We start from the raw sequence: 17,794 nt of genomic DNA on the forward strand, positions 1-17,794 counted from the left end.
GGTTGTACCCAACAATGTCTTTGTGCAAGCAGAACAACTTCTGCTCTTTCCTGCCATTTCTTTCCCTCTCCAGAAAAAAACCCGCTGTCCAAAGTAGTATATAATCTAAGCAAGAAATTTGGAACAAAACTGCAGGGCAGGGGGGGACAAGAATATTCAATTAAATGGTAGACTCCAAGTTAGTATAGCGAAATTAATACTAACAGTTGAATGCATGTACTATACTGCATATATTTTACAATCATGGTTAATCTGCAGGTAGTTATGCTTTACAGGGTTAAGAGACTGGGCCAGGTCGTTATCTCCTCCAGTTTCCATGGAGGCATGGTTAACCTGATGTCACCTGATGTCATCATTATGTCAGGTGACCTGATTTTGCCTGCATTGTTTGAAATCAAACCTTGTATAGCACTCTGCAAGCACTTTGGATCTTCTGGAATGCTATGCATGGGGCATCTCAAAACCCAGCCAGATCAGCTGATTTCTGGAGCTTGTGCAGCCAGGTACACTGGGCTTTGCGGATGCTGATTGATGGTTCCTGCACACCTCCTTTGGACTCAGCTGTGTCCTTATCTGCTCAGCACATGACATCAGGTGCTCGTGGCTTGGCCGAAATGGTAAGGCCTGCTTAGGCTGGAAGACCTGCTTAGGTTCGCAGCCTGGAGGTTCCTCACCTCTGCCATGGTAGTGTTGCTGTGTCTCTGAAAGCACTGCTGAATATTTTGGTAGTGGGAGCAAAAGGGTGGGGGTGGGGTGGGGAGTACTTTCAGGCCCTAATGAAATACTTGCCTATGTAGCACATTCCTCCATCAGATTACAACACATTGAATAGATTCTGCATTGTTAGTTATAAACCAGCAGGTGGCATTAAAAATTGGTCCTGAATCCAGTTCTGCAACTTCTCTGTGCTGGACAGTGGACATTTTGTGTTGCAGCTGCTATCCTATGAATTTGAGGATGGCAGTGCATGGAATATGAAAAGGATGCCTTTTTAAGCACATGAATCTCATAGCTAGATTGGAATCGGTATTAAACTATAGATGCTGTTTTCATTATTCTGGCAGCTTCATAAAGGCAGAGGTGATCCTGGGTTGGCCCTGGGTTTTTCCCCTCTCAATTTAGCCCTATTCAGAAATTATTTTCTCTATGGAATTCAGTTCGCAATCAGAAAGAAGCCCTGGACTTCTTGATTTTGGAAAATCCAGATGCCAGGCTGCACTCCTAGGGACCTGAAAACTTCTGACTGGCCCTTCTGTGCCATGAGAATTCTTGAAGGAATCTCATTACATTACATTGCTTAGGTGATTGCATTAAGTTTTTAAGCGTTTCTTAACTACGTTACAAACAGGTGTTTGAAAATATGTACATCATATTTCAGAGATCATATAATCAGAGAGCCAAGATTGGCCACACTTCTTTTTTGAGGGTACAGTTGATGGCAAGCTTAGCTTTCTTACTGTGCAATGTGTGAAACTGTCCGTGCTTTGCAACAAACAGCTATCATCAAGGCTGCAACAGGAGCCTTTCCAGACTGATTTTATTCTGCTCTGGCTTGCCATCCAGAGAGCAACCACTGAATGATATCATTCTACTCATTGTCTTCTAATTGTTGGAACTAATTTCTTCAAATTAAATTGCAGTGCACGGATCGAACAGTGAGCATTAATCTCCTAACACTGCGAGCTTTATCAACATCCATGAAATAGCCCCCTAAAAGCCCTAACAGGCAAAAAAAGAAAAATATTTCAAAAAAATACTTGTCAAGTCTTGCTATTAGGGATTGATGTCAGGGCTTGATAAAAATGAAGTAATTGTATTTGCGGTGAGGGGAGGGGGTCCTTTAGAAAATTACTGGTTCTGTCTTTATTCTTTGTCTTTCATTAGACACATTAGCCAGTCATAATTTGGCTTTTACTTTCACGTCTATCACAATGTCCTTTTTGTGTTGTTAGCAAAGTGGAAGATAAAAAAATAGAGAGCAGAAATTTCCCTATATTTTTGTTGTTGTTCAAGTTACTTTAGCAAGCTAGAGCTTTGCTGGGGTTCATGTACAGTTTTAATCACCAGTGCATAAATTTGTGTGTTACGACTTGTAGAAGTAGATCTTCCCATGCACATTCTTAGCACACACCCCAATGTTTCAAATTAATAACAAATTAAGGATGTTGTAAGTGGATTAATCCTATGATATGCATTCCAATGCCCTCTTTAATTTTTTCAGGAATCATCATGACCCCTAGGGCTTTTGCATTCCATCTCTTCAGAAGTAAGGCGACTGAAGGATACCCACCTTTAAGGAGCACTGTTAGTGGGACGTGGGTGGCGCTGTAGTCTACACCACTGAGCCTCTGGGGCTTGCTGATCCAAAGGTCGGCAGTTTGAATCCCCGCGACAGGGTGGGCTCCCTTTGCTCTGTCCCAGCTCCTGCCAACCTTGCAATTCGAAAGCATGCCAGTGCAAGTAGATAAATAGGTACTGCTGCGGCAGGAAGGTAAACGGTGTTTCCATGTGCTCTGGTTTCCGTCACAGTGATCTGTTGTACCACAAGCGGCTTAGTCATGCTGGCCACATGACCCGGAAAGCTGTCAATGGACAAACATTAGCTCCCTCAGCCTGAAAGCGAGATGAACGCCACAACCCCATAGTCAGCTTTGACTGGACTTAACTGTCAAGAGGTCTGCCTTGACCTTTGCATGCGTTCCTTGTGGAGAGAATGAGGAACTTAGAATTCCTCAATTGTAGACTTGGAAGGGATCCCAAGGGAACTAGTTTATTTTATTTTAGCATTTTTTATTGAAAGTTTTCCTCATACGAGATAATAAAAAACTAACTAATCTAAGTAAAGGGGGGGGGGAGGAAAAGGAAAAGAGGAGGAGAGGATAAAAATACAAAGCCCTCTCTTAAAGGTAAATCTTAACCTTTGTCTGACACAAAAGGGGGTGGACCATCCCAGCTCTCACCTGGGAGCTTCCCATTCTTTCCCTAGCCTTCCACCCTAGGAGATCTTCATTTCCCTGGGAGGATGAGGAACATGTTCACATGGCCAGTTACATTGATCAAGGCCTATAATTCTGTGGCTGACCTTAGCCTCTGGGTGGTTGTTGCTCTTGTTTTGCTTGTTCAAAGTGAGCTTGACAGAAGCTGACAAAGACCCATGTAACACCTGCCAGTAAAAAGCCAGGGTTCTTGACTCATATTAGACTTTTTGGTCCTAGAATAAGGGTGAATCAGGCCATCACTCAATCAGTCATCATGTGGAGATTGACATGTCTGTAAGACTTGGGCGTGAGGAAAGGAAAGCATTGCCAGACATGGAAGCATCCTTTTAAGATCTACAGATGAAGTTGCAGAAATGCAGTAATGTCAGGTTCGTGCCAAGCCCACAGATGGGGGCTTTTCCATGCTTTGAGATCAACCAGACACAAACATTTTAAGCACGACTGTGCTGGATATTGATATACTTCAAAAGAAGCATATTCATTGCAGCTAAACAAATTGCCACTGGAAGGCGGAGAGAGCCATTTAGCAGTCACTTGTATTCTTTGTGGTGCAGCCCGTGGAGTAGGATAGAGATGCAGAGTTGCTGGAGCTCACTTCAGTGGGTCTGGGGTGGTAAGGATGGGGCTGCAAAATCCAGTGCTCTTGCCAATGAAACCCCATCTGGTTCCCACCTACCCCTGCCCCCTCCCCGTCCAGGTAAGCTGCATTTACCCTGACATCAGGACCAAGGCTCTGACTCAGCACACAGTGAGTATTCTTTTGCTAGTTACACTACGACATACTTATGGGTGCACATGGATGTCGGGAGATGGCACATAGATACTGTGAGTCAAGAGCATGCTGAGAGCATTCTGGAGCTGGTGGGTGGCTTTGGGGTACCTTTGTAGTCGTTACTTTTGCTTGATACACAAATTGCCTTGGTGACGGGGAGATTCGCCTCTGCCTGGAAAGGAGTAGCTTGACTCCAATAGCCTATGCTCTGGCTATATCTAGGTTAGAGTACTGCCTTTGAAGATGGTTTGGAAACTGCATAAAGAAATGGGAAGAACTGTGTAAATGGGAAGGAAATTGGCAGAAGCAGTAAATCAGGGATGGGGAAGGCTTTTCCGTTCCACCAGTCTGATCCTTATCAGGACTGGCCTCGGAGGCCAAATTTGGCAGGGGGACGAGGCTGTGCAGCTGTCAATCACAGGACATCACAATGACATCATGAGCAGGTGACCATCTTTTTTACAGATGGAATACAAACAAAGCAAGTTATTTAATCTGAGTTTTAGTTTTAAGTAGCCATGCTGCAATAAATTGTAATCTGATTCCACCCTAATGATCATATTGGCAATAGCTAAGTTCGCCAAGGAGGATGAAAATCAAAATTCCACTGAGACGCACAGTGATCTGGGAGTAACTGTGATCCAAGATAGTCAGCAAGATGATGCAGCCAAATAAACATTCCCAGCATTTCTTGATGTATAGAAAGAGTTGTCTCCAGATAATACTTATCTGCAAAGTTTTTTCTCCTGAACATGTTCTCACTGAGATGGCTTGTTGTACACATCATCATCATTTACAAATGGCATTTTTTCACATTTCCAGACGTGCTTATTGACTCACAGAAATATGCATTTGCCTTTAAATTTTTAGGTGAAATGTGACCTTTTTGTTTTTGGAAGAAGCTGGCACTTTTTAGGACCTTCCACAAAGAAACTCAAAGCAATAATGAACAGTAGCTGTAAAGTAAGTATTTCCATTTAGGAGAGCAAATTTAATAATGTGCTGGCAATTTGCTCTTGCCCTATAGAGACCTGATTATGGACCTCCTCTATGTTCTTTGGACTGCATTATCCTGGATATGCCAAATAAATTTACTTGACCTACATGGAATCTAAGGCATTTGAGGATGTGATTGAGTGCATTCAGTGAGAGCCTGTGGGAAGTGGGTGGATTACTACATATTTAATTGAATGTAACGTCTTGCCAGCTTCCTCACTGGGGTGAACAATGGCCAAAAGTTGTTATATATTAGCTGAATCCATTAATGAAATTTTAGGTCAAAATCGACAATATATTTTGAAAAGCTGTTTGTCCGTTCACTATGTTTACATTATGCCTGTGTTTACTATTTGAAGAGCAATTGCATTTTCATGTGTCTTAATCACATTGGCTAGTGGAAAATAATAGAGTAGAACGATAATAGAATTTGAGAATTGGAAGGGACCACATGGGTAATCTAGCCCAACCCTCTGCAATGCAGGAATTGTTGGCCCAAGGTGGGGCTCAAACCTACAACCCTTAGATTAAGAGTCTCATGCTCTACCATCTGAGCTATTGCATATGAGATAGTCTGATCAAGATCTACTAGTCTGATGAATAGACTACTAGATCTACTAGTCTGATCAATGCCAGTCTATTGAGTTACTGATGTTCTGATCTTGACAGTGACATGGTTTTTTTTGACAATCACTTGTAGCTGAGTAAGATTGTCTTCCATGAGTCCATAAGTGACTATGGAGGACAATTCTGAATCCACATGTCCTTCCACAGTGGGGATATGGTTTCTGGGCAGGAGCTGATCAAGGTGAGGGTTTGCCAAGTGTGCCTTCCTCTTAGCACATTTCTCCCTTTCGTCCTGAGTTCAAGCATCTTCAAAGTCCATGACACCTTTGGTAAAGGCTGTTCTCCAATTGGAGCGCTTGCAGGCCTGTGTTTCCCAATTGTTGGTGTTTATACTACATTCTTTAGATTTGTCCTGAAAGGGTCTTTAAACCTCTTTTGTTGACCACCAGCATTATGCTTTCCATTTTTAAGTTCAGAATAGAGTATTTGCTTAGGAAGGTGATAATCAGGCATCCACACAACATGACCGTCCAACGAAGTCGATGTTGAAGAATCATTGCTTCGACACTGGTGATCTTTGCTTCTTCCAGTACACTGGCATTAGTTCACCTGTCTTCCCAAGTGATGTGTAAAATTTTATGGAGACACGGTTGATGGAATCTTTTGAGGAGTTGAAGATGGCATTTATAAGTGGCTCATGTTTCACAAGCATACAGAAAGGTTGGTAGTACAATAGCTTTGTAAACAAGCATTTTGGTTTCCCTGAGAATGTCCCTCAAACACTCTGCACTTCAAATGGGAGAAAGATGCACTCGCAGAGCTCAGGCAATGCTGGATTTTGGCATCAATGTCAGCCTGATTGCCATGTTATATACAATTAGTGGTACCTAAATCAAAGCAAGGGGGACGTGGGTGGCGCTGTGGGTAAAAGCCTCAGTGCCTAGGGCTTGCCGATCGAAAGGTCGGCGGTTCGAATCCCCGCGGCGGGGTGCGCTCCCGTCGTTCGGTCCCAGCGCCTGCCAACCTAGCAGTTCGAAAGCACTCCTGGGTGCAAGTAGATAAATAGGTACCGCTTACTAGCGGGAAGGTAAACGGCATTTCCGTGTGCGGCTCTGGCTCGCCAGAGCAGCGATGTCACGCTGGCCACATGACCCGGAAGTGTCTCTGGACAGCGCTGGGCCCCGGCCTCTTGAGTGAGATGGGCGCACAACCCTAGAGTCTGTCAAGACTGGCCCATACGGGCAGGGGTACCTTTACCTTTACCTTTTTAAATCAAAGCAAAGGGCACTGCATCTGTTGCAACTTTTTTAGTGGCAAATGACATGAGAATGAAGCTTGACGGAACAGCGATGAATAGCAGGTTTCGAGGCAGAGATGAAGAACCAGGGCTGAGGCTGAGGAAGCCTCTCTTATAATGACAATGGGCTCCCACCTGTCAGGTGTCAGAACTGAGTTCCAGTGAGTTCCAGCTGGGGAAAAAAGACCTAAATAGAGCTAACGCTTTAAATGTAAAGGTCAGTGCCTGTAGTCCATCCCATAATTCCACCACCTTGGATTCACACAGATTTCATTTGGGCCTCATGCATAACTGTGGTCTGGACTTCAGCCACTGACTTCCACTTTGTGCACATAAACATGTTTACTTGTAAGGGACAACATCTCTATTGTTCCTATTTAATTGCTACTGGCTTATATGAAATTTTCCATTTTTGAAAGATTCAGGAACATGCTACTCTAGGGGATTCTTGAGCCAGTATTTTTAGAAAATATATTCTGGCTACCATAGTACTTTTAAAATATAATGGTGGCGATAATATATTTTCTTGAGCGATTGGGATCGGAACCAACTGCAGAAACAATATTTTTCAAGAAGCTACCCTTAAAAAAGCATCTGGCCTATGTATCTTATGGGAATCTGCTAATATGCATTAATAATAATAATGACGAAGTTGATGATGTTTGAAAGCATTTGGGAGAAAGATGGGAACCAAATGATACCACCTCTAGGAGAGATCTCTTTCCTGATGGAAGAACCTTGTCCCCCAGCAGATCCTGATGGTAATCTTGTCTTGTAATTTATAATGTGCATCCTGGTATGGAGTTGATCCCAAGGAGACAAAACAGCGCAATGAGCAAACCAATAGTTAAAATGGTAGATGGATACTTACAGACCTCTTAAAATTGTCTCATTCTGTGCAATAAGACTATGCCCTTCCTGAGATTGACTTCCCAAGTTGGATATCTTGACATTTAACAGAGGGGAAATATACAAGAGAAAGCAGAACTCGCAATGCAGTACCATGCACGTCTGTTCAGAAGTCCCACTGTGTTTGGCTGCGCTTACCCTCAGACAGAGTCTGCGTATGATTGTAACCTAGATGATTTCTTCCCTTCATCTATATATATCACCATTTCAACACTGAACTCTGTTCCCAGTTTATCACTTAAAATTTATTTTCGTTTATGTGCATTGAAGTATTTAATGGGTTTATTTTAGATGTGGAGAGAAAAAAACATAATAAATCATAAGCAACATTGTAGGAAATAATCTTGAACTCTGAGACACCGCCCCCCCCCCGCCTCCACTGGATCTTGGCAGGATCCTTTGACAGCTGCAATAATAAATGCATGGTTTCCTTTGCATAAAATGAAATTGGATGGATTCAAAATATCTTGTGCCCTGAAGCAGTTTTGGACAGTTAGCATCTGCCCACACCTTTCAATAGTTGCTAGCAAAACGTGAAGGTGTCAATCTGGGCATTCTTTCTCTTTCCTCCCTGGCGAATTCTAGAAAGTTCCCCCAAACACTAGGAAATGAGCCAGAAACATTAGGAAGTTAGAGGAATGTGGGAAGTAGGATCCTAGATGGTGGCCTTTCCAAACCTCCTACATATTTAGTTATATGCTTCCTGTTTGGCCAAGGAATAAGAGGTGGAGGCTGGTCCATATGGGCAAATGAGGCACTGCCCAACCATCCTTAGTCTGCCCTCAATGTGCTACCACAGGCCTGTCTTCTTACAACCAGTTCAGAGAGTGGCATTGCCTGTCAGCTTCCTCCTCTTAGTCTCAGTTTTGTGCCTTGTAGGATTTAGCAGGGAGGAGGAGGTTGGAAACAAAACTAGAATTAGTTGACTCTGCCAGCCATTGACTCTGGCTCCACCTTCTGTTGAACTCCTTGTCTCCTTCCCCATCAGTTATTGTTGTTTAGTTGTGTCCGACTCTTCATGACGCCATGGACCAGAGCATGCCAGGCACTCCTGTCTTCCACTGCTTCCCGCAGTTTGGTCAGACTCATGTTTGTGGCTTCGAGAACACTGTCCAACCATCTCGTCCTCTGTCGTCCCCTTCTCCTTGTGCCCTCAATCTTTCCCAACATCAGGGTCTTTTCCAGGGAGTCTTCTCTTCTCATGAGGTGGCCAAAGTATTGGAGCCTCAGGTTCAGGATCCCATCATTAGCAATGGCCATAAGACAGGGTGCATGAAGGACACAAACTCACACAAATCAAGCCACGTGAAGGGACAGCTCCAGTAGCTACCAGTATGTTTCTAGGCACATTTTAAGGGATGGCTATGACCTATAAAGCCCTTCTGTCATGGACTGGTTAGACACAAAGGAATGGTGGAAAGAACCAGCTGGGGAACTCCCAGAGGAAGATGCCTCAGAGCCAGGGGACTGGTGGTGGGATTACAATAAGTGGTCCGAGGGAGAAGACTGGGAGGAGGAGGTATCAGAGGCTGAAGAGGTAACACTGTTCTCCTCCTCCCAGTCTGACAGGTTTCTGATAGGTTTCTGTTATATGTGGCAGATAAATGCTTTCATGCTTGGACTTAGCTGCTCTTCCTGTCTCCATGGTTGGTTGTTGTATATATTACTGGTATGTTTTTTTAAATTCGTTTTTTGAATGTAGTAAGCTGCCCTGAGTGGTGCTTTTACCCCTGAAGGGTGGAATATGAAAGTATCATTAAGATAAAACAAAACAATGCCAAATATAGACCAACAAAATAAAAAATGTTTTCAAAAATGGCTACCCACACTCCCACCCCCTCCCCCATTTCCCCAACCATAGGGAGCTGCCTTATACCAATTCAAGCCACTGGTCCATGCAGCTCAGTGCTGCCAACAAAGGCTGGCAGTGGCTGTTCAGGGTTTCAGGCAAGAGTCTCTCTCAGTCCTGCCTGGAGATGCTGGGGATTGAAGCTGGGATTTTCTGCCGGCAAAATCTCTCTCCACTTCTTGAAGAATTTCAGCATGGCCTCTCTCTCCTCAGGACACCTTTGTTCACAGTTACACACAGGTGCCTGACAGATGCTCCCCTATAGTCAATAGCAGATGGTGCGGTGGGGCGGCAGTGTTCACCTGACCTCCTGACAGCTGAGTCACTGCAGCGTACTGGGAAGGAGAGGGGCAAGGTGGTGGGGAGGCCAGCACAGTGCAAACACAGCGACAGAGCCAATATGGTATTCCTGGCAGTGTGTTTGCACCACGCTAAGCTCCCTGCCACTTTGGCCCTCTCCCTCCTTCTTGGAAAGCAGCGGTGACTCAGCTGTCAGGAGACCAAGTAAGTGCCACCATGACATTCACTACTGCCTGTTGCCCTATACCATTTAGTTACAGTGTATGAGTCCTTCTCACAAGATTGTCACTCCAGTGTGGTGGCAGATGGTTGAAGTTTACCACTGCAGAGAACCATTCCATTTCTCTCTGTGTGTTTATGTGTGTGCCTAGGACCTCACAATGAAAGCATCTTAAAATTGATGCAGCCATTATCTAATCGAAATGCAATAGATATCTGGCATCCACATGGGAATTTTATTTCTCAAGCTTTTAAAAAATCATTTTAAACAAAACAATGCCAAGCTTGTCTTATAAACATCTGTGGTAATTTTCGGGTGTGTGCAAAAAGGTCTTTCTACATAACTTTTTTTAGGAGCTTAAGGACTGAATTACTAGGGTTGTGTGAAACATTAGGACAGAATCCAGCTATGCCTCAAAGAGAAACTTTAGGAGCACATGCCAAGACACGCTTGAAGAGCAACATCTGGAAACTTTTCCGAAGGAGAGGTGAGCCTGTTAGGATCTCCCTACTCTCTTGCAATTTCCATTCCCCTTTATCCCTTCTGCATCTCAAGATGTCTCAAGATGTCTGATTAACATCTTTACCACCCATTAGGACAATAAAGGCTTATTGTGAAACAGAGGGAGGAGGTTTATTTATCTGGGTACCGGTATTTACAAACCACCAACTCACAAGAAAAATATTGTGGCAGTGCACAGCAAAAAGGCAATAAAAATCTAAAACGCAAGCCCAAATTAACAGCAATGAATGCTATAAAAAGGCTTGACAAAACAAAAATGTTTTCAGCAGATGAAACATCAGAATTGAAGGTACCTGTCTGGTTTTAATAGGAACAGCATTCCCAAATACTGGTGCTGCTATGCTGAAAGCCGTGGTTCGAATAGAAGCTAAATGAATCTGAAGATTGAAACTAGGTGTGTGATTTTGCTTTGGATGAAGACCAGATCCAGAACTGAAGTGATTTGGGCTATGTCCAAGGTGAAGCAAGGTGTCTCAGGAGTGGCTCAAAATGAATTGGCCCCTTCCTGAAGCCTTGTGTCCACCTTGGAGGCTTGGAGAGTACAGTCTTAAAATGTCTGTTAAAATGGGTCAGATTTGGCAGCCACAATGCTCTGAAATCTTATGTGACAGTAAGTGCAATGGAAGTCTGAGGGATCTTCTTTGATGTAGCCATGTGTAGGATCAAAGCTCATATATTCTTTGAATGCATTGTTTCTCAGTTTAATTACTCAGAGGACTCACAGAATCAGCAGCTAAAATAACTTTGCCTTGCACTGCCACATTTTCTATTGGGAAAGTGTTGCATTTTCAGGTACAAAAAATAAAGGGGTGCTCTTTAAATATCACTTTGATTTGTTAAATATTTGTCTGAGAAAATGGGCTGGCCTAAAATGACAAAAGGCCTTCATGCCAATGGTGAAATCAAGATTTCAAGAGATCTGAACAGAATCCACACGAGGGAGCACTTGAGTCAGATCAGTGCAGTATAGCTGCAGAAAGGTACCATACAGAGGCCATCATTGAGAAAATACAAGAGGATAGGCAGATCCTATTGCTTAGCAGAAGTGCAATGGGTACATGGATCACAAAAGACACAGGTTACACACCAGTTTCTTTGTTTAATGAAAAGATGCTGCATAGTAACAAGGATTTCCCAATCTGCCAGAGATTCCTTAAGGGGAATGAACAGAACAGATCATTTAATACATAAACATCTCTTTCATGCAGCAGGAAAAAGGTCATCCTTAAACACCTTTTGCTGTGGACTTTTTCATTGGAGAAACCATTATTACTACATGACATTACAGGAATGCACAAGGTTTAAACTACGCCCCCTTCACCAGTGGTACCATGATGACAGGACAACCTGCTGTGGGTACCATGAAAACAGAAGCATATCTCAGTCTCCTCCAGCCTCCAGATGCTTGTACTACCAGCTCATGTGAACTGAAGTCGAAAACAATGGGAGACCACCAATTTGGGGAAGGCTGGTATATGTGATATTACATATGCAGCAGCCATATTGCACATAGCTAGGCTGTCAACTGTGGACCAAGTAAAACAAAACTGATTACTGAGGACTGGAACGTCACTATGAACAACTGCCCATATTTGAATTGGCACCTTGTAAAGCCAAATTGAAATCCAGAGGGTAGTATTCAACTAAATCTTAGAGTAGACCCAATGAAATTAATGGACATGACTAAGGCAGGCCTATTAATTTCAGTGGGTGTACTCAGAGTAAAACTTGACTGACTACACCCAATATTTTTATAAGCAACATTTTGCACTGGGATCGAGAGTCAAGTTTCTACATACTGAAACAGACTCCCACAAGCCGAATGACAATTCTCCTTGCACAAGACACACATGAAAGCAAATGCAAAGGTATTGTTTTATTATGAAGATTGTTATATTTATGAACTACCTCAAGGGGACCTTTTCATCACAGTATAAAATAAATAAACAGATAAATAAAAGCAGGGTCCATTTTGTATGCAGATGCACAATTCTTGGAGGGTATACATCAAATCAAGCTCGTTAACGTGTGGAAAACTGTGTGTTAGCAACGAGAAATGTGTGAGCAAGTATTTATTCTCCCCACTCATGCTTCCATGGAACCCAGTTTAAAATCTTAGACCTACTCCAACAAGCAATACAGACAACTCTCAACTTACGCAGGAGTTTTGGGAATAGCACATAAAGCCAAAATTGTGTATAGTCAAAACACGTTGGCTGCCATGGCAGGTGGCATTGCCAAAGTCTCCCCGCCCCCTGCCCCCAGATGTGTGCCCCCTTTTCATTTTTTTAATTCAAAATTTGCCAAGTTCATAAAGCTGAATGTGCACAAGTTAAATGCACGTAAGTTGCAAGTTACCTGTATCTTGTACCTCTGGATCAAATGAAGAGATTACACGCATGTCCTTCCTGGTTTAGATTAACCACAGTTTCTTTTGACTTCCAGACCAGGAACTTGGGTTATCTTTAACAATGGTTTATTGTAACAAACCCTACTTTAAACAAAGTTTGTTACTGTTGACATAACAAAACTTTTATTACTTGCTTGGTGCAAAGTTAAGCAGTCTTAAAGTCTCCAAAGGAAGTGCTTCTGAGAGTTCATGATGCAATAGCTAAATGTATTACATTTATGATATCTTTTAATGATCAGAGCCAGAGCCTTCTCTTTGAAAGATTAGAATACGTCTCTGTCAGCTGCTTCTTCCTCTTTTGCAATAGTGAAAGTTCAACAACAAAATAATGCCCCGTTCTTCACAGTTAAACTAGACGTTTGCCTGGCAGATTACAAGACACAGCACAATTTGCTGCTATTTTTAGCTTCTGGAAAGATACAAAGAAGCTAAAGGTTGTTGGTTTTTGGACTTCCCACTGCTCACATTTAAATTAAGGGGCAACGCTCACTGCTTGGTGAGTGAAATATAGTTTGAGACCGAGGGTGGAGAACCTGTCTGTGGCTGTCCAGATATCACTGGACTCCAACTCCCATCAGCTCCAACCAACATGGCCGATGCCCAAGGATGATGGGAGACATAGCCAAGCAGCATCTTGGGGGTCATAAGTACACACCTGTTTCAGATGATGGGGAAGACAAAGGGTCTCCACCTTATGGGCTAGAATAAGATTGGGATGCACAGCCAGTGGCTTCTTTCAACTGAGCTTGCTTTCTAAGGGGGGAAAACAAGCAAAACAAACTAGAAAGGGCAAGTGCAACAAGTTTTAAGCTACAGGTCTCGGGGTTTGCACTGGCTAACAGAAATTACCTGCCCAGCTAACCAGCAGCTGCTGCTCTCTCCCGGACTGCGAACCTTCCATGAGATCTAGCTGAGCATCTTGTGTCGATCAAACACCGTCTTCCGCTGCTCCTGCACCTGACGCTTCCACCGTTGCTGGGCTCCCTCCACTCTCTCCAACACTGTGTTTGCCCGGGTGGCGGCTGAAGGGCGTATTGCTGCCAGTGAATGGGCGTCCTGCAACACCGAAAGAATAAACGCCTCAAGGATCTACAAAGGGGCAATGCATTTCAGAAACATAGCTACAATGCTCTCGACAATGACACATCAAAGGAAACCTGAAGCAGGCTCCCCCAACTTCCAGTCCCCAGAGGTTGTTGGACTACAGCTCCCATCATCGCTGACTGTGCTAGCTGGGACCAATAGGGCTTGTAGTCCAATAACATCTGGAGGCCCTAAACTGGGGGAAGTCTGATTGGATTCCTTTTAAGTGTTGACACCTTTTGGCAAGCCTTCATGGAGAAAAACCACCTGGAGGATCTCTGCGGCCAGAAAGATAAAATTTCAATGAAACTTTTCCAGTTTTGCACAGTTGGGATTGTACGGACCGTGTGCCTGCAGTTTCAGCATTCATCATGCGAAACAGTTATCTGGCACATCATGGAAGTTAAAAAGGTCTGGCCAATGTCTGAGAAAGAATTGCAAGCCACAGTAAGGTGAAGAAGGCATCTGAGTGTCAGGGAGCAAAGCACTTTTATCTTTGGGGTTTTCAAAGGACTGGATAGAATATTGTCTGTCCTTTGGCGGATGAGTCATAAATGTGATGGAATATTCTCCTCTATTCTGTTGCCCCTTTAGAATGCTGATTAAGTTAGCAGATGCTGAGGCTAGGACTCATGCCTCATGCAGTCTACTTTCGCCCCAGTCTGCTCATTATCAAGAGGAAGGCATCATGCTCACCTCGCTTTCCTCTTCATTGTGCAGGGGCTGGGTGTAGGCATCAGGCTTGCGGATGAGGGGGTCGACCACCATCAGAAAGACCATGTAGAGCAGTAGGGCTCCAATCACTGAGAGGTAAATGATGATGATGACCTGCCAAAGGTCAGCAAGGAAACTGGATGAAGCAATTCTTAAGCCATCAGGTTCTGCAAGTCACACAGCCTATATTGCAACATAGGTCTCTTCAGAATGATTTAGGAAGCGTGATGCGACAGTTCCAAGTTAACCTTCAAGTTAGCAGGAATTAAGCAATCCAGAAGCCAACTCCCAACTAGTGGGGAAAAACCCAGCTCATTTCGCCTCCATCCCCTTAATGTCAACAGGGTTAATCTAAGCTACAATTTTCAGAGAACCAGGGACTTTTGATGTGGCCACTGAGGCACAAGCTTGCTCCATGGACTTGTGCAGTATACACTACTCCTGCTATAAACCCATGCATGTACCTCCAGCTATAAATTATTCAAGTTGTGGAGAAAGTGGATAGAGTTTTCTCTCTCTCTCCTAATACAAGAACTCAGGGACTTCCAATGATGCTGGAAGATTGGGGGCCAAGTATTGAGTCACAGTTAAACTATGGAATTTGCTGCCACCAGAGCCAGTGGTGGCCACCAACTTGGACAGCTTCAAAAGAGGATAAGATATATTTGTGGAGGATAAGGCTAGCAATGCAGCCATGATGGTTATGTTCTACTTCCACTGTCAGAGGCTGTGTAACTCGAAATACCAATTGCTGGGAATCACAGGTGGGGAGTTGCACTCAGGTCAGGTCCTGCTTACAGGCTTCCCATGGGCATCTGGTGGGCTGCTGCCTGATCCGAGTGCTGGAGAAAAAGGGGCCCTTGGCCTCATCCAGCTGGGATCCTCTTATGTTTGTAAAAGCTACATGAGAACCAGTGGACTAGACCTTCAGAAATTCAGAAATGGTTGGGACAACCATTAGCGCTATGACCTTCATGGGTAGACCCTCAACCCTACTCATCCAAAATTGCCAATGGCCACAATTCTGTTCTATACAATGAGAAGGAGAGGCAGTGCAAAGGCTTGTCTTGTCTTGTACCTTGATGGTGGTGGTGCTTCGCTCTTCATACTTGCACTCACACAGCAGGCAATATGCCTCGACATCGTTCCCCGGCACAGGCATCGGCTCCACCACATGCAGGCAGTTGCTGCAAAGATGGAAAGAGATGAGCATCAACAGCGGGAATCGAAGCTCTCCTCTGTCACAGAACACAGCAGGAATGGCTGTCACCTGTGACTCTTCCGTTTCCATCAGCCCCAGTCGATTATCAGGGTTAGTTTATTATTTATTTTATTTAGCAAGCGCTATATATGTCGCCAAATGAAAGGCCAACCAGCTCTAAAGCTTAAAGTAACGTAACATATTCCTTAGAAAATACTGATAAAATTGACAGACTTTAAAAGGAAGTAAATGTTAATGGGTTGCATCCTGTGCTAGTCATGCGCAAAACAGATCCACTGAAATGGATGGACCGGAGTAATTTAGGTAATTCCAGTGGATCTACTCGGAATACAACTTGGTTGGATGCAACCTAATACAATGAGCAAAATACCGGTAAAATGATCAGTTCTAAAAACAAATATACATAATAAAATTACATGTCTGGTAGGGTTGCCAAAACAACAACAGCAAAAGTTTTTGCAGGCATGCGGGGGCGGAATACTATAAAGGCACTGTCCTAGTATGAATAGGCGGGGGAGTTCCAGAGAATAGACTGATTGCCACAGTAAAAGACTGATTTCTCACAAATGAACAGCAAACGTCATGGGATACTAGTGCTGAAGATCAAAGTGGGTGCCTATGGGGTAAGGCGATGGGAGTTCAGCTAGACTTGGACAGTGCTGCAGGTGGCCATTGGGGATCCCTGTTCACGGCAGTGGGGAACCAAGGTAGTGTTTTCTGAGGTGGCACAGGACATTCTGAACTTGAGCTCATTGCTTCCAACAAACCTTCCCATTCAACATCAGGAAGGGATTGGAAAATGGTTGCAGATGTAAGATAACAGCCATTGCTTCATTGCTTCCCTACCTTATGACTTCAAAATATGAACGGGGAATTGTAGCACTTTGGGAAGCCCTAATTCTCAGTAAGAAGCACCTATTTACAAATCCTGACTCTTTGCAGTAGCTGGTTTTGAGCCAGAGAGTCTTCTGGAACAGTCCCCTGAGGAACTATGTTGTACAGTTCTTGCAAAGGTCATTTGCTATGCCATGATTAGAGGATGTAAAACTTCAGTTGAAGATTGACTCACCAGTCCTTCTGTGACACATTCTTCTTGTAAATCTGTCCACTGATATTCCTATATGGGGGGCAGACACACTTGCAGCGGATGTCCTCAAAGCTCTAAAGAAGCAAAGTAAGATAGGAATGGAATAAAGAGTATTTGGCAAAACATCCTGCCCCAGCAGAGAATGAGATTTTCAGCAGGGTCAACACTTGACTTCACTTTCTCTCCCATCTGATAACTGCAATATCCATCTGCATTGATATCCTGCCGGATCTTGAAGACATGCCTGTTTCATTCCCCTGAATTTGAACTTCTTAATCCAATTGTTTTAATTGCTTTTTATAGTTCACTGTTTAATTCTCATACCATTTAATGGGTTTGTTTTATTGTATATTTTAAATATGAGTGTTTTAATATTTTGATGGAATAGTTTTATTGTGCATTTTAATTATGTATGAATTTTATAACTGATTTCATGCTTATAAACCACTTAGAAGCCATTATGGAATATAAGCAGTATTCAAATCCAATAATAATAATAATTAATGCAAATTATCTTTTTGTAAAAAATTCCTAATAGCCGGATGGAAATGGCTTGCAATCCATGTGTCAAAAATTCTGATAGAAAGCGGTTCTTAGTTAACTTAGTTAACCAAAATACAACTAGACAGCAGCCAACAAAAATCCAAGTCTTACTGAATGGTTATATGGATGTTTGTTCAAAAGTACTGTTGAGCTTTATTTAAAAATGTCCTGAACCTCAGCCTCACATATAATATTATCAGCAATCAAGTTAACCTAACCTTGAACATACAAAATGTGTAAGACAACATTTTTGGGAGGATGAACTCAGTGTAAGAGATGCGCATGCAAAGTCTCTACTACCAAA

General features: G+C 43.3%; 1 protein-coding gene across 3 annotated transcripts in view; it reads right to left on the reverse strand.

Annotated features, from left to right (window-relative positions):
* Positions 1-17,794, reverse strand: part of TMEM9 (transmembrane protein 9) — a 43,452-nt gene that overhangs the window by 22,337 nt on the left and 3,321 nt on the right. For 2 of the 3 annotated variants that reach the window (XM_028734613.2, XM_028734615.2), the window contains exons 3-6: positions 16,930-17,021; positions 15,717-15,825; positions 14,621-14,752; positions 11,511-13,897 (exon numbers count right to left, since the gene is read on the reverse strand). In XM_028734613.2, coding sequence (XP_028590446.1) covers positions 13,748-13,897; positions 14,621-14,752; positions 15,717-15,825; positions 16,930-17,021 — 483 coding nt within the window. In that variant the 3' untranslated portion in view covers positions 11,511-13,747. Of the gene's footprint in view, positions 1-11,510; positions 13,898-14,620; positions 14,753-15,716; positions 15,826-16,929; positions 17,022-17,794 lie in introns of those variants that run through there. The other variant, XR_003707304.2, reaches the window with a different exon arrangement.

This window comes from Podarcis muralis, chromosome 5 (genome assembly GCF_964188315.1).
Source record: "Podarcis muralis chromosome 5, rPodMur119.hap1.1, whole genome shotgun sequence".
Lineage (NCBI taxonomy): Eukaryota > Metazoa > Chordata > Lepidosauria > Squamata > Lacertidae > Podarcis > Podarcis muralis.